The following is a 24140-nucleotide window of genomic DNA, read 5'->3' as shown; positions in this document are numbered from 1 at the left end:
GATCGGTGAATACCTGCCGTTCGTTAAACGTTTTACCGCAATGAGAGCACTGGAATCGATACTTCCTAAAAGGCCGCCGCTGATGTTCAATGAGAACTTTCTGGGTTTTGAAGCAACGAGAGCATATTTCACACTCAAACTGATTATCTGACTCGATGTTTTCACCTAGGAGTGGATGACGTTTTATTACGTGATACTTAACCATATCCAGGGAATCAAATTGTTCTCGACAAATGCAGCATTTATGTATCGTAAGACGCATCTCATCGATGCGGGCGTTTGTATTCTCACGTTTATGAAAACGCTTTTCATGCAAGCGTAAGTTATAGGCATTGGCAAACTCAGCGGGACAGCGTTTGCACGGGAACAGCTCATCGGCATACATGGTCCGCTGATGACGGAGGAAATCTGTCTTGTTTTGGAATCTTGCGAAGCATACTGGACATTCAAATGGTTCATCTTCGATGATTTGGCTTTCGGTGATCCTATCTCGGCGATGACGCTTTTCTGAATGAATGTGCACTTGCTCAGCTGTTGTCAACGCTGTCTTACAACCACAGCAACGTTTTGGTTGTGGTTCTGGTTTGGTGCTTGCTCTAGTACTTCTAGGATCAAACTTTTCTTCGTCTTCTGATGATTTTGCAGTGTTACAGTTTTTTGAAATCTCCGAAAATTCTGGATCTCCAATTGCTTCAGATTCTGTATTATTTTGTTCATCAAACTCATCATCATCTTCACATTTGATGGTAATGTTTTCTAAACTAGAAGACCTACTAATATCATCTCTGAAAAGTTAAAGTAAATCAAATCGCTTGAACAAAAAAAAAAAACAAACTGATAACTCACTGAGGCAAATCCGTGGCAATAAGATTTCTAATCTTGGGTTTGCCCTCTTCAATTTTCCTAATAAACCGGGATGTGACAGTCAGCTCCTCCGTGCAAACATTGCACAGGTTTATGGCCAAACACTCGTCGAATGATATCTGAATAGCAACAAAAATCAACTCATGAAATTGACAAAATATAAAACGAAATTCAATTATTATGTACAAACCTGCAATTTTTCAAAAATAGATTTCAATGTATCTTCCAAATTTTGCCTCTCAACCGTATCCTCTTGTGTAAGATACATTTGTTCGCACGATTCGGTGCAAATGATACATATTTTGTACTCAATGTCATCCGATAAGGCCATTTTCAAACAGAACAATTTCAAATTTCTGACCGACAATCCTTCACATTACATCGCTTGTTTGGAACTGAAAAACAAAACGAAAACAAACATATCGGAGGGATGAATGGAAGTGACTTGGTTTGATATTCGTACAAGGTGGTGTTTGCACATCAACCGATCAAATAAACTTTCATTAAGTTTCGTGTCTTTAATGCTTCAATTAATTTACACCAACATTCCACGATTGTGTGGTCTGTTGAAGATTACCGTACGAAGAGAATTATCTACATGATACATGGTACATTAGGGTTCCTCGAGCTAGCACAGGGGGATTTTCTGGAAGAATCCCAAATAGATTTCCTGGAGGAATCCTTGGGAATGGAAGCACTCCTGCAGTATTCCCTGGAGGAATCACAACATGACTTTCCGAAAGCACAACAGGTGTAATTCCTCATTGACGAAATCACAACAGGAATATTCAGAGGATTTCCGGAAAGAATTATAATGAGAATCTTAGCAAGAACATCTAACAGATATTGCTAGATGAATCAAAGAAAGTATTCCTGGAAGAATCCCTAAATGAAGAAGGAAAAATGGAAGAACTGCAAGAGGAATATTTGGAGGGATGTCGGCTGTAAATGCTTAGGGATTCCTAGCAAGAATTAATGGAGGAATTCTAGCATTTTTTCTAGGATTCTTCCAGAAATTCACATTCTTCAGGAATTCATCTTTGGGTTCCTTCAAGAATACCTGCTGGAATACTCCCCAAAATTTCTGTTAGAATTTCTCCAAAAACTCTTGATAGCATTACTGATGCAATTCATGCTGAGATTCGTTAATGGATCACTCCATAGATGCCTCAAAGAAGTCTTCCAGTATTATCGTGAATGTAATGTGGTGCAATAGTAATTCTTTTCGTCTACTTGCCTTATTTTTTTGCGGATAATTAAGAGAACTGCTAAATTATATTTGGTACGGTTTAAATGATTTCAAAATTCAAATAAAAAATGGTCGTCAATAATACGTCTACATGAGTCTACTAAACGATCCTAGGTTATTCACACTTATCGCATTGAACACATCGATACGGCAATACAAACGCACAGGATCCCGCATGATTCACACTGACACCATATCAAATTGCACGTTACAGGAAAAACAAAAACAAAACAACTCACTTGTTGGTAGTCGGCGTAGCATATTCTTGCCATTTCTGAAATTGAAGTAGGTATAGCAAGCAGACTGCGCTGCGGTATTATTGCAAGTGAATAATTCAGAAGCCGCGTAGTTTGAGCTGATTTTATCGCCGCTTTTGGACCGTATGGCGTATTTTGGGTACCAATGTTCATAACGTACCAAAATTGTGCGGTGGTTTAGCATAGAGAGATAGCAGGAGAGTTTCAATTTGATATTTCAGTATGAAGTTACAACTGTCGCTTGGTTCGAAGCAAACGGATGCCAAAGCGGTGCATCAGAAGACGACAATGCAGAAGGTAAATTTCGGGGTTTGGCTTGGTTTACAACTGAAAATAGATTCACATCAAAGTTAATTTTTTCAGGTAGTCGATGATTCCAATGAGAACGACGAATTTCAATGGGTAGAAGATGGAGGACGAGAGTAGGTAGATTGAGGGTGTTTTCGTGGGACACTACACTAAAGAAGTTTGATCTTTCCAGTTGGTCGTTGTTCAAACGGTGTCGCCCATCATGCATTCCGATAACGATGATACTGGTCCTGATCGTGATGGTTGTTTTACTGCCACTGCTCGATCACAGCGACAAGTTGGCTGATCAACGATCAAGAGTGAATCGTCTTCGAAACGATGTCTGTGCGGAGGGATGCAAGTGAGTTTCGAATTGAAGTAAAATGATAGGAAACTAACAGTGAATTTCTCGTTTAGCATTCAAATAGTGGAGAGCATTCCCGAGGGATTGGTTTATCCCAAAGGAAGTCCTGCGTTCATGTCCACTTACGATGCTTGGAAAACGTTGATCGGTATGGCTAAAAGTTCTATCGAGATAGGTTCATTCTACTGGACATTGAAGCGTGAAGATGTGTACAATCACTCGAGTGCCTGGCAAGGGGAAGACATCTTCAAACTTCTGCTGGAAACAGGATTGGCAGGCAATGTATCGATTAAAATAGCTCAAAGTGCACCAACGGCCGCCAATCCGTGCGTCGACACAGAAATTCTTGCTAATCGAAAAGCTGCTCAAGTGCGATCGGTAGATTTCCCGCGCCTCTTTGGAGGAGGTGTTCTTCATACCAAGTTGTGGGTTATCGATAGGACGCACTTCTACGTTGGTAGCGCAAACATGGACTGGCGATCGCTGACGCAGGTTAAAGAACTGGGCGTATTGGCAACGAATTGTTCCTGTTTGTCAAAGGATATCGCTAAGATATTCAATGTAAGTAGCGTCGATGCTGGTCTTTTAAAATTGATGGATGTAATAACTATATATTTTCTTCAAGGTTTATTGGGACATGGGCGTTCCTGACTCACAAATACCTGAACATTGGCCAGAAGCTTACGCTACAAAGTATAACGCTAATAACACACTATCCGTTGTGTTCAACAACAACAACTTCAAAGTGGATACCTATCTATCGGTGAGTTATTATTCGGTTAGTATACTCTATCACTAACATTCTGATATTGGACACCCCAGAGTTCTCCACCTCCTATGTCAACCAGCGGTCGCAGCCACGATGTTGACGCAATTCTCGACGTCATCCAAAAAGCCGAGAAGTTCATTCACATATCGGTGATGGACTACGTCCCGTTAACGCTGTACACTCCTAAGCCACAGTAAGTGACGTCCACCACAGTCATTCAAAAGCCCTAAAACTAACGAAACTATATCTTCCAGCTACTGGCCCATAATCGAAGATGCTCTGCGTCGGGCGGCAATAGACAGGAAAGTCTCCGTACGACTGCTGATCTCCTACTGGAAACACTCTCGGGAATCGGAGAATCACTTCCTCAACTCGATCCAAGCGCTGTCCGGCTGCATGAAAGGTGTAGAAATCGACGTCAAGCGGTTCGTGGTACCAGCCTCGGAAGATCAGGAGAAGATTCCCTTCGGAAGGGTCAACCACAACAAATACATGGTAACGGACAACACTGCCTATATCGGAACTTCCAACTGGTCCGGGGACTACTTCATCGATACGGCCGGAATCGGACTGGTCATGTCATCGTTCGCACCCAACGGTACCATCGTCAGCGATCTCCAGGCCATTTTCGAAAGAGACTGGACCAGTAAATACGCCGTTAGATTTGATTAGTTTATTAACATTATTTTATACATGATATTTTTATAAAATTTGATTGAACTCTTAAATAAATTAGCACAATACTGAATGTTTAACTTTTTGAGAAAGTCGCCTCGTGACTCCGTTCGTGCGTTTTCAAATGAACCTGCAGTGGTTTTAGTTCGATGAATCCCTTGGGACAAATGTGGCACTTGAAAGAGTGAAGTCCCTCGTGTTTTTCGCGGACGTGCCGTCGAAGAGCTCGCTGATGGACGTAGGACGCCGGGCAGCGATCGCACTTGAACGACTTCTGGCCGGAGTGCTCCAATACGTGGGAGTTTAGGCGATTCTTTTGGGTAAATGTCAGCGGACACATGGGACACTTGTGAGGCCGATCGGTTGAGTGAATACGCAAATGTGCCTTCATCAGACCCTTTTTCCGGAAACCCTTCCCGCAATACTCACAATGATAGATTTCTTGAGCATCGTGGTATTTCACATGCGCCTGCCAGGAAGCTTTCATGGCAAACTTAGCGTGGCAGATGGGACACTCGTATTTTCGAACATTTCGATGGGAATCCTCATGCCCTTCCAGTTGCGTCTTCTCCCGAAAACTTTTACCACACTGAGCGCATATCCAATTCTTCTTTTTGAAGAATCGCAACCGATGGTCTTTAAGATACTTGATCGATTTGTAAGTCTTGCAACAGATATCACATTCCACTGTATTGTCGCCATCTGGCGGCTCACGTAGGGGAAAGTGAACTTTCAAGGCATGCTCCCTTAACTCCTCCTGGGAGTTGAACTTCGTCCGACAGCCACAACAAATGTTGCTTTTAATACGCAGTTCTTCGAGTTCACGGAGTTTCAACTTCCGTTGGTGGTTGAGTTGTATGTGTTTTTGTAGGACGTAGAAATTAGCGAACTCCTCTTCGCATTGTTTACAGGGATGCAACATATCCACGTACATCTTGCGTTGATGCTGTAGGAACAACTTCTTCACGTCGAACCTCATGAAGCAAGCCGGACATTCGAATATCTTATCTCCGTAGTCTTTCGGGTTTGCCATACGCATCTTGAGGTGGTACTTATCGGAATGCTCTTGTACTTTGTCGTGCGAATCGAGAGGAAAATTTTTGCACGCACAACATCTCCTTGGTTGCGAATTGGACTTGACGCCATAATATGCGCGCTGTTTGACTTTGTTACCCTCCGAATCCTCTCGCGAATCACAATCCGGTTCGAAATCGGAATCGTCCGAATCACCCGATGATGCGGACAGAGCATCCTCCGAACGAGTAGTGTAGGTACTGAATCGCCTGGTCTTTCTAATATGCACTTCCGAGTTTGTCTGTTTTACGCCCGTATGCACAACAGATTCTTCCAGCAAAATTTCCTCCTCACTCTCAACAACTTCGATGCTTTGAGCAACATGTTGGCTTCTTGTTCGTCTTTTAGAGTGTGTGGTTCTTGAATGTGCAATATGCTCATCAACATCATTGTCAACTTCGTCAAAACAGTCATCAGTTAATTCGGATTTGATTTCAATTTCTCCGGCGTATACCGAAGATATGTTATCAACCGTTGGTTCTCTAAAAGAAAGCAAATTCGATTGAAAGCTATTCAGTTTCGTTATCTAGTACTGAATACCTACAATACTTCTACTTTTGGAATTGTTAGAATCGATTTGAGTTTTAGGTCTGATTCCCGAATACTGGTAATCAACTTTAGTGCTACTTTCAGATCATTTTTACATTGAATACAGTAAAAGCTAGATAGTTCGTCTTCCGATATCTGTAAAAGTAAAATTATTTAATACAATCGATAAAAAATGAATGATCGATGCATTACGTACCGATAATCCGAAACAATCTTCTATCACTTGAGCTGTTGTTCTATTGCTATCACAAATTGTATCCGAAAAGCGAAACATTTTAACTGTTTTTGTATTCCCGCAAATTCGACAAACATCTTCTGTTGTCATTTTGAAATACGTGCTTTACTATAGCGCCATGGGAGACAAATCAGCTTCAGAAGTTAAACACATCTGTAGTATAGATTATAAACATTATACACTGACTGTATATGGCACTGCCTAACGAAAACCGCATCAAAACAAAAAGAAACACATTTATTATCACTATTTCGGGGGGTTCCATTGGCTTTGACATCATCATCAACTGTTTGTGGACCCCTCGAACAAACTTTGTTCTCAAAGCAAAAACGTAAACAAATCGGACGGACCGCAATGAAGTAAATTTTCGTTCATTCACCAAAAAATGGATCGAATACTAGAAAATCCAACTTGTCGAGTATGCCTATCGGCGGCAGACCCATCGCGACCAATGTGGCCATTGTTTGAATCATTTTGGCAACAGAAAACACCGGCCGACATCATTCAGTACTGTTTTGGAGTGGAAGTAAGTGGAATGGGGCCAACTCATTTCGAACCGATAACAATCGAGAAAGTTCTTTTCAGGTATCGAAAAGTAGTGCAGCTAACAGGGATAGGATCTGTTCCAACTGCAAAACCGATCTGGATGCAGCGCTTCGATTTGTGACACAACTCAAGGCATCGGTGGAAACGCTCGACACCGTAACTCCCAAGGATGAGAGCGGGTAAGTGGAATAAAAAAAATCTCAATTTAGTCCTGAGGTACCATAAACCGGGGTCAAATTGATCTCCGGGTCGAAATTGATCAGACGATTTTCAGTTAGATCAAGCATACTTTAAACAGTTTCCTTCCAAGTATCGTGATATAGGAATCCTATACTAAACAATATATGTGAGAAAACTGTTTAAAACATACTTTATCTAACGGAAAAACGTCTGATCAATTTCAACCCGGAGATCAATTTGACCCCGGTTTGCGGTACTGGTTTCCGCATTTATTAGCTCACTGTTGGCACAGATCTGTCACAGTTTTCAATGCACAGTTTTCGCAAAGCGAACAAATTGATCGGATCGGATTCTGTAAAAAATGTAACGTGGTTGTTGAGGCTGATCTTTGCCTATCACTTTGTAAAGAAATGTTCAACAGTAGACACGAACGTTCATCAAACTCGTTTTGGTCCTAGAGAAATCATTGGAGGAGTCCTGTATGGAATTCCAGGGGCAATCCTAGGAAGAAACCGCGGAGACATTGAGCAAAAAAAACCGAAACGAACTCCGGGATAAATGTTGGGTGGAATATCTGTCAGAACCCCTGTAGGAACCAGGGAGGAATCCCGGAAGGATTATCGGGATAAGTTTTTGAAGGAATTCTGGAATGAATTCCGAGAGAAATCGACCTTGTGAGCCAATCCTGAAATAAACTGCCTTCGAAATAGGAAGTCTTATCTTGTGCACAACTTCTCTAAAGTCAGAATGCTTAAATGTTGCGTAAAATTCAAGATATCCACCTCAAAAAGTATACTGTCCAACCAACGGAACTATTTTACAGTATTTATGAACTAGGTGAACTGTTGATCATTTTTAATGTAAAATCATGCCTTGAGGTCGAAAACGTGAAACGTAGATTCAAAACTTTGCGTAAATAGGAAACTCGTTTCAAGGATAAAGACTGCGTAGCCACTAAAAATTCAAAATAGATTGGAATTTGTACGACTTACCATACAGTATGACCCATAAAAAATGCGACATTCCATTTTTTTTGCGCTAGGTATTTGATGATTTTTAATGAAATAATCCTAATGAAAAACAAGGGATCGGAGCGCTGTTTGTTTTGTTTCTTATTTTTGTATTTTTGTTAGAGGTGAGCATCCATGTTAGCACAAAGAACGGAATCAATCGGTGCCATAATCGCTTGTTTTCGAATAGGATGAATATGGGAGCGTGAGATTACTGATGGCACACATACCCTATATGAGATACCTTATAATTGTTAACAATTTCTAAATAAAATCAAGTTTTCCTCTGATTTTCAGTGCAAAATGAACTAAGATAAAAACTTTTAAACACATGGAAACCATGAAGAAATATGTACTCTTTAATACGCCCATGTTTGAAAAAAATTTTAAAAATAATTTAAAACGTTTAGGAAACAAAAACTAAAAAAGGTGCTACATATTAAAAACCGTATTTTAATAAAAAAAACTTAACACTGTTTGAACATTTTTCAAAACAATTTTTTGTCGATGAAGGCATAGAGTAAAGTGGGGCAAAAGTTAGAGTGGGGCAATAGTTTATTTTGAAATTTTTGAGCTCAATTCTAATTATTTCTTTCGGGTGTCAAGGTTGTCCGAAGCCTTTTTGAAAAAGAGTCTTTCACTCCAAAAGTTATGAAAATTGATCAATATTTCCAAAAGTTATGACAAAATGTTGGTTTTTGATCAAAAAATTGTAATATGCGATGGTCCTTCCAACGCATGCAATGGAATTGTAATGAAATCGAATCCGATATTTTATTTTTGGGCGTAACTAGGTATATTTTGAGGATGCTGTAGCATGTTTAACTTTTTGCAAAAAAGATTTGGAAATCATTTTTTACACAGAGTGGGGCAAAAGTTCGAATTGTGGGGCAAAAGTTCGAGTCATGTGGCAACTTTAGGTAAAAACCAAAAATTCTGCAAAATGTCCATATGATCTCTAAAAATGATGGAATCAATAAGAAAATTCGATCAAAGTTGAAAAAAAAAGTTGTTTTATCTGAATTTGGCGGAAAACTACTAATTTTTGGTGTAGTAAATTTAACCCCGATTTGGGTAAAATCCAGATCGAACTTTAAAGTGTATTCCAGTTCCAACATCAAATATGAATTGGTTTTGGGTAGTCCTATTACCAAAGTGTCAAAATAGTGTGCTACCACAGAACAGATGTGTATCTTCGAACAAATTTGAAGTTTCGAGGTGGAAGTCGTGAAATTGTCACTTGGAGAACTAGATTGGAATGAATTTCCATGTGAAAATAAAAAAATCATCAAAGCGTGCTACGTCGTCTCCCTATGCTCGCTGTAGGAAAAAGCTTGACTTCCACCACCAGGTTCGCTAGTGTTGAGCTTTCAAACGAGCAGTGGTTTTCGTGACGAAGATTCACCCCCGTGGTGCTACGGTTAGCGAAATTCCACAAACACAAAATTCGAACTTTTGCCCCAGTGGTGGGGCAAAAGTTCGAATAAGACACACACATACAAAAAGTATAGTAACTCAAAATTGAAAAGACATTTGGCGTAACTTTGTTCAGCAAAATTTTAGCTCATGGATGGTAAAATCACCACACGGTATTCATGTATTTCTATCTGCTTCGATTTTTTGAGAATTACTGATTTTTCAACTATGGTCGAACTTTTGCCCCACCTTTATGATAGGTACAAATACTAAGTACTTAAAAACAATTTCATGCTTAAAACATAATATTTTCTAAAAAATATCATTTGTCAAATAATTCAATTTTCAGAAAATGTCTCTTAATTCATAACTTATTTTTTTTTCGTTCTTGTCCGACGAACCAACGAACTCCTGAAGACCTTATCCAGCCATAAAAGTACTATTTTGAAAATAAAATTTGATTGAATATGATTGAAAGCAATTGAAAGAAAATTACATTCTTAAAAACGGCCTCTGGCGCGTGGACGATTTCGACATCCATATGTTCAACGTTATATTTCCAAAGGTATGTGCATGAAATCAGTCTATGTTCCTTTGCCATTATCAGATTAGTGGCTCTACTATACTATCCAATAGATACATGCAAGGTTAATCAGTTCGAAATAGGGGAACGATGACTTTGAAAACTGTCGCATTTTTTATGGGTCATACTGTACAAGGCTTGTTATTTGAAATCGATTTTGGTTCTAGGCTCATTGTACCAGTTATGGCTATAGTACCTCAAATTCGCCATAGTTGATTTTCAACCTTTAACGATGCAAACCAACAAGAAACATTTTGTGAACGAAAGATCACTTTCACAAAAGATGATTGCACTCTTGAAACTTCACAATTTGCTCAAATTTTGATAGGAATTAATCGTTTCCCTTAAAATTTCGGCTTCCTTGCACCCTATTTCGTCATAGTGTACCAGTTATGGCTAATCCCATAAGGCTATCCATTCGGAGATCATAGTTGAAAAGACATGAAAACTCCATTGCCGGCCACGCCCATCTTCTCCATTACGAGGAAAAGGAAGGATGCTGATTATATGACTTCTACTTTAGTCCAGTGACTTGCCGACGCTTTTATAGATGTCAAGGAGTTAGGTTTTTCACCACTATAAGCAAGTGAATATTTAAATTTTATGAGTATAAATTGGTATTTCATGAAGACGTTTTTATAAGTGTTGTTGCTAAATATTAGCAACATTCGCCACAGCCAAAGTTGGAAGTGACAAATGAGGTACAGATACAGGTGACACAGATAAACATTGCGAACCACTAGTTGTCTCTTTAGTTCTAACGCTGATCTTATGCAACTCAATTAGTGACATCATTAATTGAGTTACATTAGATCCGCGGTAGAACAAAAGAGACAACTAGTGGTTCGCAATGTTTATCTGTGCCACCTGTATCTGTACCTCATTGGGAAGTGACGTTGCCAAAGAGATTAAGTGTCTCTCCGTAGGTCCTCATCATTCTGGGCTGGCGTATTTACACCTTGTGTATTGAATGATCAAAAAATATTATATTCATCTTTAAATTCATGCTAAAAGATTTAAAATTGGTTCACTCCAGCGCAAGATATTTGAATTTCAGTAAACTTCAAAACATTCAAACAGAATAACTCAAAAAATGTTCCACTTAAAGAAAATTTTGACCGTCGAGAGAAGTTTGTTTACTTTTCAGTGGATCAGGGATTATCATTCTAGAAGCCAAAGAATCTGCATAGACCATTTCCATAATTGAGCTAGGTCTAAGCGCCAGTCTTCAGTAGCGGTGGCTCTTTCCATAGCTCCGTGGATCCACAAATTGCATTAATTTCCCATGTTATTTTTTTTATTATTTTACAGACTTTTTCACGAAAACTCTGAAGTATGCATAACCGAGATTGAGATCAAAACCGAAAGCTCTGAGGAGTACATTGAGGAAGAGAATAAAATAGAAATCATAGAATGCATCGAAGAGGTTCATCCGAAAAGACGAAAGCCAAGAAAAAGATTAGAAGTTACTCATTTACAATCTCAGGAAAAACTACGAGAGCACACCGAGCCAAACCCCACGCCACCACATATTCCAACCAAAACGGAAGCTTCTTCCTCTTCAGAAGAAGAAGATCACAACGAGGACAACGACTATGATCAGAACCTTACCTCCGGTGAAGATCCCGACTACGACGAGTCCGACAAACCGCCGGCTAAGCGAGCCTACACAAAACCGACAAATATACCAAAACGTTGCTGTTCGTGCAAGGAACCGCTGGATAGCCACGAAAAGGTGCAAAAACATTCCGATCAGTATCATTTGAACTCCCGTATCACCAATCCAAAAGAGTACGGCGATCGACTGTTCGAGTGTTCCGTCTGTTACGAACGCTTCGACACCAAAATACTGTACCTCAGACATCAACGGAAAATGTACGTCGACGAGCTGCATCCTTGTCCGAGGTGCGAAGAGGATTTTGCCAATCTGTTTGTTCTGAAACAACACATCAAGTTTGAGCACAAGAAACAATTAAAGTTTGCCCAAATGGAAGAGATGCGAAGTAAGGCAAACTTGTGCTGTGGATGCACAAAGCAATTCCCGACCGCAGACGCTCTCAAGGAGCACGTCGAAAAGACGCACGCCCGGGAACGAGTGTTCTACGATACGTCCAAGACATTCGAATGTGGAATTTGCTATAACCGGTTCAAAACCTGTAAATCACTGAAACATCACCAGGTTCGATTCTTCAAAGAAAAGAAATTCATTTGTACGCTGTGCGGGAAGTCTTTCCGCGAAAAGATGCGACTGGCGGAACATGAGAATCTGCACCGAAAAATTGCTCCCTTCCAGTGTGTCCACTGTCCGGCAAGGTTTGCAATCAAGAATTCTTTCGAGGTGCACGTGAAAATGCACGATGCCGAGGAAATCTACAACTGCGAATATTGCGGTAAAGGTTTCCGCAAGAAGAGTCTCCTGATGGGGCATCTGCAGATCCACGATACGGACCGCCCGTTCAAGTGTCACCTCTGCCCGATCACTTTCACGCGACAGAACCTGCTCGATGCGCATCTGCTGGGACACAGCGGCCTGAAGCCGCACAAATGCACACAGTGTGCGGCATCCTATATCCATCAGCGGGATCTGAGGAGGCACATCCGCGAGAAGCACGAAGGGATTCGCAGCTTCAAGTGTAATCTCTGCCCGAAGGCGTACATCCGACATAAGCTGCTGGAAGCTCATCTGAAGACGCATAATGATGATTGAGGGCAGGATGGGGTTTATCTAATACGACGAAAATGTTTATAATTGTGTAATAAACTGTGTTCCAACCTTAAATTCTGTTCTGTTTCATTGATTAGAACTAGCTTGCTTTGAGCTTGAGCTTCATTGACCGCCCGTAGATGTTACTACCGTGCTACCCATATTCTGAACGGTTAAGGGAATCTAACAACAAATACTAAACTGCCCATGATCGCATATCAGTCCCATATTTGCTGGGTTTCCTATTCATATGGAACAGTTATGCGATCATAGGCAGTAAAATAAATGGAAGTTCTTGTTGCTAGAGAAAATGCTTCACATTACCATTAAGTGTGTTTGTTTTCTTGCTAGGGTAAATGCTCCCTTAGTGGAGGTAGTACCAATAGTGGTGGTAGTGGCAATTTAGCACTATTTCGACCAAAAAGCCTACAAATGACATTATTAATAGATGCATCATACCTAATTAATAACATAAATTCAGTTTTGTAGTCACGATTTGCCGAAAACCCTATTTTAAACAATTATTTTCCTTAATTTTTTTGCTTCTTTGCACCTATAAGTGGTAGTAGTGTTCCTATAGTGGTGGGTCCCATAAGAATTCAATGGGATGCGCCACTATAGGAACCAATGTTAAATTTTACCTCCATAATAGGAACCGTGTACCTATAGTTGGTGCAAGTGATTTATTATCAAAAACAGAAATAAACAATCAAGGTTGCGACCATTCATTTGCAAAGATTTACATTCATTTGCTATTATCTCAGTTCAGAAGCATGCTATCGAAAAACAATGTATGGATGAATTTAACCTTGTAGTTTTATCTGAAAGTTTGCCGAATAACATTGGGGTCGCAAACGTATACCAAAGTCGTGAGCGAGCTGTGAAGGCAACTCTCCACGCGGTGAATGTAAATTTCATTCACGCTGTGGAAAGTTGCCTTCACAGCTCGCTCACGACTTTGGTATGCGTGTGCGACCCCAATGTTATTCGGCAAACTTTCAGATAAAACTACAAGGTTAAATTCATCCATACATTGTTTTTCGATAGCATGCTTCTGAACTGAGATAATTGCAAATGAATGTAAATCTTTGCAAATGAATGGTCGCAACCTTGTAAACAATGGTTTTTACATTTTTCCTAGCAAATTTAAGTGAAAATCTACCGATCAACGTTTTGATACTTTTTATTTTATGGTATTATCAATTTTATTCAATTATTTTACTACAAGAAGCTACTAATAGCACCACTATTGGTACATTTACCCTAAATGTATAAAATAAATTAAATCTCGTAATAACTTCTAGTCCCTGATCTAGACATATTTTTGTTTGTGGACGACGTGCTCCTAATTATGGACACCATAAGAAGCCGTGGTCCTAATTCTGAACACATAGTGTTACTTACTATGTACAAACACATTCTCTACGATCGCAGTTGAGTCAAAAACGATATGTTTTGTAACGATTGGATAATAGAGGGGAATAATAAAATTGACACCTCAACTCTCGATTCAATATATGCTTCATTGAAGGAAAATCTATTTTGCGTTAGCCGACTGTTCAGAATATGGAGCTGTCTATAATATGGTGCTCGCACGGCACTACACTATCACCAGAACAGCTGCACCCACGTAAGGAATCAATTAGATAGCTGCTTCAGACAAACGGCCATGTGTGAGTGTTGGTGATTTTTTATTTTTTAGATGAGAATGACGCCTGCAACGTCAAGTTGCTTGTCGACTTCCGTCCGTTGAGTTCTCTAATGTAACATGCCTGGAGACATGTAGGAAACCTAACCTCTAGGATGGATTGGATATGCAGAGCAATATAGGTTTTGTCTGCCCAAAACAGCGTTCTGCTCCGTAGTGTGTAACCGCTGCGACGAGTTTAACATGACTATTTTGAATACCGGCGAAGTTACACGAGTGCCTCTGACAAAAAAATGGCAATCCTAGAGACAGGCAGCTCAATCTATTCGAGCTCACTATCGCTGCAGTATACATGGAGGATTATCCAGGATCCCCATAGTAGGCCCCACGTTGGGCGCCAATGTAACGGAACAAAGTTTTGCGGAACACTACAAATGCATTGTGCTCCCGATGGGTACCACAATGTAGGCAACTGCTAATAGAACCCTACAAATGCGCATTTTATTTTCCGCATCGAGCCCCACATTTTGAAACTAGTGGGATACGAAAAGTAAAATGGAACATTACAAATGCACAAAACACAAACCTGCAACACATAACATTAATTTGTGGCCAGTCATCCATATGGATAACGAAGTCCGAACCCGAGGTTTCATTATTGTTCTTGGTCCATCGGTCATCCTAGAAATGTATTTTGTTTGGCAGTTCGCCTTTTAGTTCGCAGCATCTGTTGCTGCATTCATAGCTTGTTTTGGTCTAGGAATTTATAATCCTAAGGGGGCATCTAGATTCGGACAACAGCACAAGGCCGTCTGCCGTTTGATGTCCGTGTTAGGGGACGGCTTGTGTGTTTTGTACTGGTTTGCTGCCCGAAATGATTGGAGCACTAAAAATGCACATTAAATTACCGGGATAGATGTACAAACCACAGTATAAATTAGAAAATAATTAACAAAATGTTCACAACTATTTACAAACGTAACAAGCCGTTACTGGCGTCGCATCGTTGAGGTTTTGTCGCTCGAGATTTCGATGAGAACCCTTTGGAACGTCGGGAGAAGAGCATTGTTCCGAAGATAGGGTCGACACTCGACATGGATAAGCTATTTTCGATGGTTTCCACTCCAGGGATAAATCGAATCAAGTTCAATTTGCTGAAAAACTTCTCAGACGTCGTAAAGAGGCACTTGTTTAACTTATGTAATCAATTCCTGGAGAACAATGTTGTTCCGGATGATTGGAGGAAAGGGAGGGTTCGAATGGTATGTTAATATTAGATACTCAGTTTGGTTTCCGCAGAGGCAAAGGACACGGTGCTTCATTTACCGTTATTATCAAAAAAAAAAATATACCATCAAAACCTGAAACGCCATTCTCTTTCTTTATCATTTCTACACCTCTGGACAAATTAAAAAAAAAATCGTTAGACGAAATTTTGAGTTACGCCCTTTTAAAGGGCCTAACCCCTAAAAAATTAGGCTTTTTATAGAAAAATGTCATATTTCATAACAGAAGTATGCTTCTGCCATCAAAACCTGAAACGACATGTTCTTTCTTTATCATTCCTAGTCCTACACTTCTGAACAAATTTTTAAATTATGTAGCGGACCTGGTGTGATGGTTAGAACACTTGACTATCACGCCGAGGACCTGGGATCGAATCCCACTCCCGACAATCTCGCAAAAATGTGAGTTCTTCCTTCGGAAGGGAAGTAAAGCGTGGGTCCCGAGATGAACTAGCCCAGGGCTAAAAATCTCGTTAATACAGATAAAAAAAATAATTTAAAATAATCGTTAGACGAAATTTCGAGTTACGCCCTTTTGAAGGGCCGTACCCCTAAAAAATCAGGGTTTCTATAGAAAACCATTATATTAGGGTAATTCGCCAATTGTTGAACGGTTAGTACCGGCTTTTTGGTTTTCGTTTGTTTTTCCGTGCATAATTCCACTTTAGATGAAAAATATCCAGTGAACGTCTAGATCTACTTATCCCTTATACTGCCTTTATTAAATTCCGTTTTCTAAGAGAAAATAGAACATTTGTATGGGAAGTCTGTAACCTAAATGTTGAACGCTTCCTTAAGCTAGCTCATCCTAATGTTGGACGGTTCTCGCCAATTGTTGAACGGTTGAAGCTTTGTTCGTTATTGATGACGTATAACCCGACATCAACCTATCATTCACCTGTTTTTATTTTGGCCACCAAACCCAACATAGACACGACAGTTACCCACCCGATGTGGGTCCAACAGTGGTCCAACATTTGATAAAAATTTACCCGACTTTGACTCGACATCCGATATTTTTTCACCCTGGCGGATTTTTTCCGGTTTTTTTTTTGTATTTTGTACCCAGCTAGTTCGAGCTAGTGACAATTCATTGAAATGACAAAGAATCGCACATTTGAAGAGAGCTCTAGAGGACTGAAAGCGTAAGAAAAGTACGCCTTTTAAAGCCCCTGAAACTCTTCTGGAAACCCATGGGACCCACTCAACCCCCAAGAACACTCATGGAACGACCCTGAAATCCCTTGAAAACCCTTGGATTGCTCCTGAGCCTCCTGGAACGCCTTGAAATACTCCTGGGACCCCCCAACACTCTGAATTCCTCTTGAACACCTCTGAAACGCCCTTGATTCCCATTGAAAACCACTGGAATCTTTCTGAAGCCCACTGGAACACCCCTAGAACATCCCTGGAACGCCTTTGAAACCCCACGAAATGTACGGTTAGGTAAACTGAAAAAAAAAATCTAGCAGTCATGCTAACATCGTAGGTTATGCCAGTGTTCAACAATTGGATCATGGATGCATAATGATATTGTGATAAGAAAAATATTTTTTTCAAATTAAATTACAATGAAAATGTGATTTTAAATAATGTTAAACTGTTAATGACATCCTTCCAGTTCTTGTAACTATGGTGTGCCTTTGATATTTGTGGTCGATTTGCCCGCAAAGCTTAGTTCGTAACAGCAGTTTCTTAAAATTGATCTTAAGAATTGTGCAGTTTTCGTGTCATCAGCGGTACAAAATTTTCAATCAATTTTTTGACGAAAAATATGTATAATTTTGTAACTTAATTAGAGCGATATCGTGACCCACATGTATATGCATCTACATCACCGACGGTGTCTACATCATACGTTTACGTTGGATGAAAATTACTTAAGTAGGATTTATAATAAAATATTCAGAAACTGTTCAACATTTGGGTAGTGTTCAACAATTAGCGAATTACCCTACATAACAAAACCATGCCTTGAAGTCCCAAATAATAAAACGTATCATGAATAATGCTACAATTTGATACTATACGCTAATATTGGCTATTTGTATTGATATTTGTATAAAAATTGGCCATTACGCTAATATAAGGGAAGTATTTTCAAACATGTAGGAAGCAATCATTTTTGTATCAATTGCCATTCATAGCGTGGGACGTAAGTTTTTTGTATTGCTATTTTATAGACATGTTCATATTAGTTCCAAATATGTTACATGGAGTGGTGATGCACAAATTTCGTCGCGCAAAAAACGACCTTTTTAAACAACATATTTATATCCATATTTATATGTTAAATAACATATTTAAAAGGCTACAGCAACATATTACCGAAGATATTCGACTAGCAAGATGGCCATGTTAGTGAGACGTCCTCACAAATCGCAGGAAACACCCTCCTTGTAAATTAGGGCCATTTTTGCACTGTTACTAAGCCTTTACCAACGTGATTCGTTAGGAAGGATATATATTATATAAAGTATAATAGAAAACATTTTTCAAAAATAATTATAGCTCTTTAAAACACACCTAAAAAATAATTCAAGATCCCTAAGTAATCTTAAAAAAGTTTTAATCTTTTGATTAAATTTTGAGCTCCATATCTAGTACCGTAAGATTACAAAATATAAATCATGCTTTAGAAAAATTACATTAACTTTCATGAAGATGCAATAGTAATGATTATTCTGGACTTTCAACACCAGAGGAGATTGATGTTCTAAGCGAATTCCCGGTAATTTCCTGGTTATTCCCAATTGTTTGCTGTTCCCGTCTAATTTACGATATTTCCGGTTGAGTGGCCACCCTGACTTGCTTCGCTGGTGGACCGATAAATGTGTGGGGGGGGGGGGATAAATTTGAAACACCGGTTTGTCGATCCTACTAGGGTTTCTTATTCAATCTCGTTCCATTTTTGAAGAAAACTTGATCTAGTTTAGAGAACACCGGTAAGATATCAACATATCAAAATCAAATGTTGTTATTTGGTACATAAGAAAGTTTTGTTACGTTACTAGTCGAGGACTTCCATATTGTGCGAGCCTCAAAATGGTATAGTATCAGTATGAAATATAAAAAAAATACGCGAATATGTTGATGAGTGATGACATACGCCTTTGTCATTCGTTAGTTTTATTGGTGAATGATGTTTTCAATTAATAAACATTCAAAAATAAGCATTGAGATGATCAATTGTAATGATAGTGTTATATTTAACTGCTAAACTACGCTACCAAAGAATAAACATGATTAAATGAAACTAAGTTTTAAAATAATTCTACTTTCAGCACTTATGACCTTTACATGGGCGTAACTGGAGAATTTGACCAACATTATATTTGAAGTTCAGTTTAGGGGTATGCAATGGTAACTATAAAAATGAATAAGTTAATGAACTGTCGTTTATGTTTTTCATTGTAGGGGGATTAGGGGCATAATGGACACCCGGGGCGAAATGGACACCCCTGTTTTTGCCGAAACCGTTGACTTTTATGTAAAACTTTTAATGTATAAGTGTGAAGAAACAAATCACGGTTCTATTTTTCAAAAGTACCATATATTTTGCTCCAAAATAATCAAAATATCATTGAAATTGAAATATGTTTTTCATATGGTGAAATTCTTATAATTTCGCAGCAGCATCAAATAAGGTATTACGAGTATTGGGGTGTGTCCACCATAAAAACAAGTGAAATGTTTACTCATCTACATGTATACGAAGATTTAGCAATGGATGAAGTATTTTATTTTTAATCAGAATTAGCCTTAAATAACAATTTTAATGTTGTAGTCGATTCGGGGCGAAATGAACACTGGCAATTACGAATGGATGTACGTGCATTGCATACTGTTAGGCGTTTTAGAGAGTTTGGAAAAAATCAATCCGAATATTTTAGCCTAAAGTTTGTTTAATTAACTTTGATGTTATGTAAACTCGTCTTAGATGGAGTATTATATCTGTGGTATTGATCTCCGTAATTACCTAACTGGTCGATAAAACCAAAGAATTAGCATAAAATATGCAGGGGTGTCCATTATGCCCCGATGGGTGTCCATTTCGCCCCGAACCTTTCCTGCCAGCCCTGAAAAACACACGGTTTACAATTCATTATTTCTCCACAATAAAGACATTCTACCTCCTGTAAATGATTGGAAGACGTAGGAAACAAGTTAAAGTTGTAAGTCAACTGATAATATGTTAAGTTTTACTCTGTTATACAGGCCTAAAGTACTCATTTGCTTAGGGTGTCCATTATGCCCCTAATCCCCCTATATTGTTCTGGCTATATTAGTAAATGAAGCCAACATCGTCCGTATCCTACAGGTTCAAGAATACTTCCCTTATATTGGCGTTATGACTAATTGTTATACAAAATGCAGTCAATATTAGTGCATAGTATCAAATTGTAGCATTATTAATGATACTTTTTATTTTTTGGGACGTTAAAGCATGCTTCTGCTATTAAATATGATGGTATTCTATAGAAAGCCCTATTGTTTTTAGGGATAAGGCCCTTTAAAAGGGCGAAACTTAAAATTTCGTCTAACGATTATTTTTAAAATTTATCCAGAAATGTAGGAATGATAAAGACAGAGAATGGCCTTTCAAATTTTGATGGCAAAGGCATGCATGCATAACATGCATAACAGAAATATTATGTTTTTCTATAGAAACCCTGATTTTTTAGGGGTTAGGCCCTTTAAAAGGGCGTAACTCAAACATTGGTCAATCGATTATTCAGAAAATTTATCCAGAGGTGTAAGAATGATACAGAAAGAGAATGGCATATCAAATATTGATGGCAGAAACATGCTTCTGTTATGAAATATGATATTTTTCTATAGAATCCCTGATTTTTTAGGGGTTAGGCCCTTTAAAAGGGCGTAACTCGAAATTTCGTCTGACGATTTTTTTTTTTTTAATTTGTCCAGAGGTGTTGGAGTGATAAAGTAAGAGAATGGCGTTTCAGGTTTTGATGGTATATTTTTTTGATAATAACGGTAAATGAAGCACCGTGAAAGGAACGAATGACTGTCTTACGTTGCTTTCTTCAGATATTCAGCTAGCCTTTACTAACAGCAGCAAATGGGCTCGAAGTTTTCAGACATGAAAGAGGTGTTTATACCAGTTAGTATCGCAGACACAAGCGGTTTTCCACGAATTTTGAACACCTTTTTATAAGATTTTCTGTTTGAGAAACGGATGATCATAGCGACTTGGCAGTTGCACGACTTAACTACAGGGTCCCCCCCAGGGTTCACCCCCAGGCTTTTAGGTCAGAGACATAGATCATTGTCTCATGGAAAATTTCATGTTTGTTGAGACAAGTTGCGGATGACTGTGTTGTTTCTGTAACGGAATTAACAGCAGTCGATCTGCAAGGATAATTACCTGATACTTTGGACAATTTGTCTACTGATAGCCCAAGTAGCAGAGTATCGAAATCTCTTTGGAGAAAACTGGTTGTCTTCAAAAAAAAGCTCAAACCGGCTAAGTTTATGATCCATTAGATAGGTAAGAGAATCACCCATAGTATGTATTCCCAATACCTCGGTATCTATCATTAGGTGTTTTGAAATTCGGTGCAATTAAGTACGATAACAATCGAATTTTAGACAGCGGGAGATCGGATTTTTTTCCGTGTCGCAGATCCTCGTGTAAAGCCGTAGCAGTTTACCATGTTTCGCTGTGCCGACACATGAATGGATATTCATCGGTGAGCTCGTTCCATATTTTTGAATGATTAACAGTAGTGATACATAAAATAAATTTTTCGTTTATTTACTTATAAAAAATAGAAACTTTCGCTACGCCAAATGACGTTTAGGTTCCAGAGAAACTTTTTGTTTCAAATCATTATTATTTTTCATTAATTTTTGCAATTACCAAACAATTTGAAAGATTCGCCATCTTCGGTTTTGACATTTGTTATAAATGAAAATAATCAAAACACAAAGAAAGAGAAACAATTGTTAGTGATATTCTAGAAAAACACAACTAATTCACGGCACTTAAAATATACGTACACAATATTTTATTGACAATTCACATGGGCGCCAGTCTACATTAAATTGCTTCGTGTGTTTTCAGATGCACCAACAGTGGCTTCTTCCGGTTGAACGCCTTCGGACAGAACGTACACTGGAAGTTGAGAATTCCCTCGTGCTTCTCGCGTATATGGCCCCGTAAATCACGCTGATAACGGTACGATGCCGGACACTGTTGACACTTGAATGGTTTGTTGCCCAGGTGAAACTCAATGTGGGAATCCAACAGGCGCTGCTGGGTGAACGTGATTGGACACAGATGGCATTTAAAGGGACGATCCTCCGAGTGAACGGTGAGGTGACCCTTGAGCAGACTTTTCGTTCGGAACCCACGACCACAGTATTCGCACTTGAATTCTTCTTTTGCGTCATGTAACCGAACATGAGCGTCGTACGAGCCTTTGATGGAAAACCGGGCGTCACACTTTGGACACTCGTAGGGCTTTTCTCTTCTGTGGGAGTTTTCATGATCACGAAGGAACGCCTTTTCCTTGAATGCTTTGCCACAAAGAGCGCAGATGAACTTCTTGCCCTTGAACATCCGGTACTGATGCACTTTCATAGACTGACGAGTTTTGAAACGACGGAAGCAAACCTCACATTCAAATTGATAATCTCCATCATACGAGAGACTCTGCTTGAGATGAACGTCTTCGGCATGGGCCCGAAGCTGTTCGTGAGAATCAAACTTTTTCTTACAGGCGCAACATATGTGGGATTCCTGTCGCAATTCTTCCATCCGCTCAATTATCATCTTTTTCTTATGATACAATTTGAGATGTCGTTGGAGAACATATTGGTTGGCGAACTCCTCATCACACTTCGGACACGGATGCAACCGTTCCACATACATCTTACGTTGATGACGCAGAAATTCTTTCTTCGATTCGAATCGTTTGTAGCAGGTCGGACATTCAAATGGATTGTCTTCGATGTCCCGCTCGTTGGTCACACGGTACCGGTAATGATATTTGTCGGAATGTTCTTCAACCTTTTCATGACTATCCAGTGGGAAGTCCTTACAATCGCAACATCGCTTCGGTTGTGAGTCGGCCTTGACTCCATAGTACAGGCGTTTTTTCTTCGGCTTTTGGTCTCCTTCCTCACTGTCTGAGCTATTGGCACTATCATAGTCGGAGTAGTTCTCACCACTAGATGAATTGTCTGGAGAGGAGTTCAAATCAATCTGAATGTCCACCCATCTCTTCTTTACCGGCTTCGACGTATCTGGTTTTACGTCTTCCTCAACGCTGGGTTTCTGATCTACAGGCTCTTCTACCACGGTGTTAGGCTCTAGTTTTTCAATAACAAGCTCTACTTTTTCTACAATTTTCCGCTTTTTCTCTCGTTTTGTTCGACGCTTCCGCCGAGCTATTGGTTCGTCATCTTCATCGGTGTCTATGTTATCATGGACGATCTCTTCGCATTCAGAATCCACCTCAGTTTTAATGTATTCCTCAGAGATAAATACCGATGAAATGTTCCCATCGGCCGGTTCCCTGAAACATAAATTCTTAGTACATTGGACAAGCGAACTCCTAATAGGGGACTACTCACGTAAACTCTATTTTTGGCAGAGCCACCAAACTTTTGAACTTTTTCTCAGATTCCAGTATAGTTGCATGGAAATGCAGTACGGATTTCAGTTGGTCCTTACAACTCTGACACAGTTTGTTGGGAAAGCCATCACACGAGCTCATCTAAAAAGTTTAATCCAGATCAATATGAAAATAAAATCAACTCGACAATAGTAAAAACCCTACCGCGATAGAAAAACACTCCTCAATAACTTGTGCAGGGCTCCTTCCTTCCACCGTAGGCTCGTAGATGGACTCCATGGTGTCTGCTCCGGTTTGGGCACACACGCGACACGCCGAGGCGTAAGATATTGTAGTCATGTTGTATTGCGCTTCTCAATGTGCTGGAAAACACCGATCAAAATATCACATTTAAAGTTTAAACTTGTTCAAAACTAAGAGAGACATATCAGCAAACAACAAACAAGCTTGTTTGATATTTTTAATTCGAGGCGATCAAACGGGAGAAATGTCAAAACTAGAGGTAAGACGACTCACACACATACACACTTTCTCCGCTACGAATACTGTGTGTATTTGTTAATGTATTTATTCACACAACTGTTCACAGCAACTTCATATAAAAATTCAGCAAGTTGTTAAGTTGTTAAGTTAACAATCACAATTTGTTCTGGTTTCTATTTCATTTGGAAATGCAACATACACGTGTCGAAAAGAATGTTTTTCAAATTATTTATGTTCACATTTCCATGATGTTGGAATCAAATTTAGCTTTTCTATCATGTCCATCAATCTTCAAGAAGCGCATTATAAGATTATTTGAGAGGCGCTACGGTACCATCTAAGTTATCATCCTGATG

At 39.3% G+C, this 24140-nt stretch overlaps 5 protein-coding genes across 5 annotated transcripts; 2 read left to right on the top strand and 3 right to left on the bottom strand.

Moving 5' to 3' along the window:
* LOC109398665 (zinc finger protein OZF) lies at positions 1–1733 on the bottom strand (the record flags this gene model as incomplete). The annotated part of the gene is given in 3 exon segments (XM_019671050.3): positions 1–785; positions 847–983; positions 1055–1733. Coding segments are annotated over 3 exon segments (1063 nt in total), but the record flags the coding sequence as incomplete, so codon positions are not given.
* A 647-nt stretch (positions 1734–2380) lies between these two features.
* LOC109404561 (5'-3' exonuclease PLD3) lies at positions 2381–4539 on the top strand. Its single transcript, XM_019677462.3, has 7 exons — positions 2381–2667; positions 2734–2792; positions 2852–3019; positions 3076–3583; positions 3648–3785; positions 3845–3984; positions 4046–4539. The coding sequence occupies exons 1-7, from the start codon at positions 2593–2595 to the stop codon at positions 4461–4463; spliced, it is 1506 nt and encodes a 501-aa protein (XP_019533007.3). The 5' UTR covers positions 2381–2592; the 3' UTR covers positions 4464–4539.
* Positions 4540–4542: 3 nt separating this feature from the next.
* LOC109404539 (zinc finger protein 814) lies at positions 4543–6545 on the bottom strand. The gene is made up of 3 exons (XM_019677439.3): positions 6286–6545; positions 6085–6224; positions 4543–6022 (listed from the first exon to the last, which is right to left on the bottom strand). The coding sequence occupies exons 1-3, from the start codon at positions 6412–6414 to the stop codon at positions 4543–4545; spliced, it is 1749 nt and encodes a 582-aa protein (XP_019532984.3). The 5' UTR covers positions 6415–6545.
* Positions 6546–6580: 35 nt separating this feature from the next.
* On the top strand, positions 6581–12832 carry LOC109398655 (gastrula zinc finger protein XlCGF26.1). Its single transcript, XM_019671042.3, has 3 exons — positions 6581–6850; positions 6910–7049; positions 11371–12832. Exons 1-3 carry the CDS (start codon positions 6710–6712, stop codon positions 12764–12766), a joined length of 1677 nt encoding a protein of 558 aa, XP_019526587.3. The 5' UTR covers positions 6581–6709; the 3' UTR covers positions 12767–12832.
* An 8861-nt stretch (positions 12833–21693) lies between these two features.
* On the bottom strand, positions 21694–23862 carry LOC109398656 (zinc finger protein 425). Its single transcript, XM_019671043.3, has 3 exons — positions 23506–23862; positions 23300–23442; positions 21694–23241 (listed from the first exon to the last, which is right to left on the bottom strand). The coding sequence occupies exons 1-3, from the start codon at positions 23638–23640 to the stop codon at positions 21762–21764; spliced, it is 1758 nt and encodes a 585-aa protein (XP_019526588.3). The 5' UTR covers positions 23641–23862; the 3' UTR covers positions 21694–21761.
* Between the last annotated feature and the right edge of the window lie 278 nt (positions 23863–24140).

The sequence above is a fragment of the Aedes albopictus genome, unplaced genomic scaffold, assembly GCF_035046485.1.
Source record: "Aedes albopictus strain Foshan unplaced genomic scaffold, AalbF5 HiC_scaffold_453, whole genome shotgun sequence".
Lineage (NCBI taxonomy): Eukaryota > Metazoa > Arthropoda > Insecta > Diptera > Culicidae > Aedes > Aedes albopictus.
This window is presented reverse-complemented; position numbering and strand designations above follow the sequence as displayed.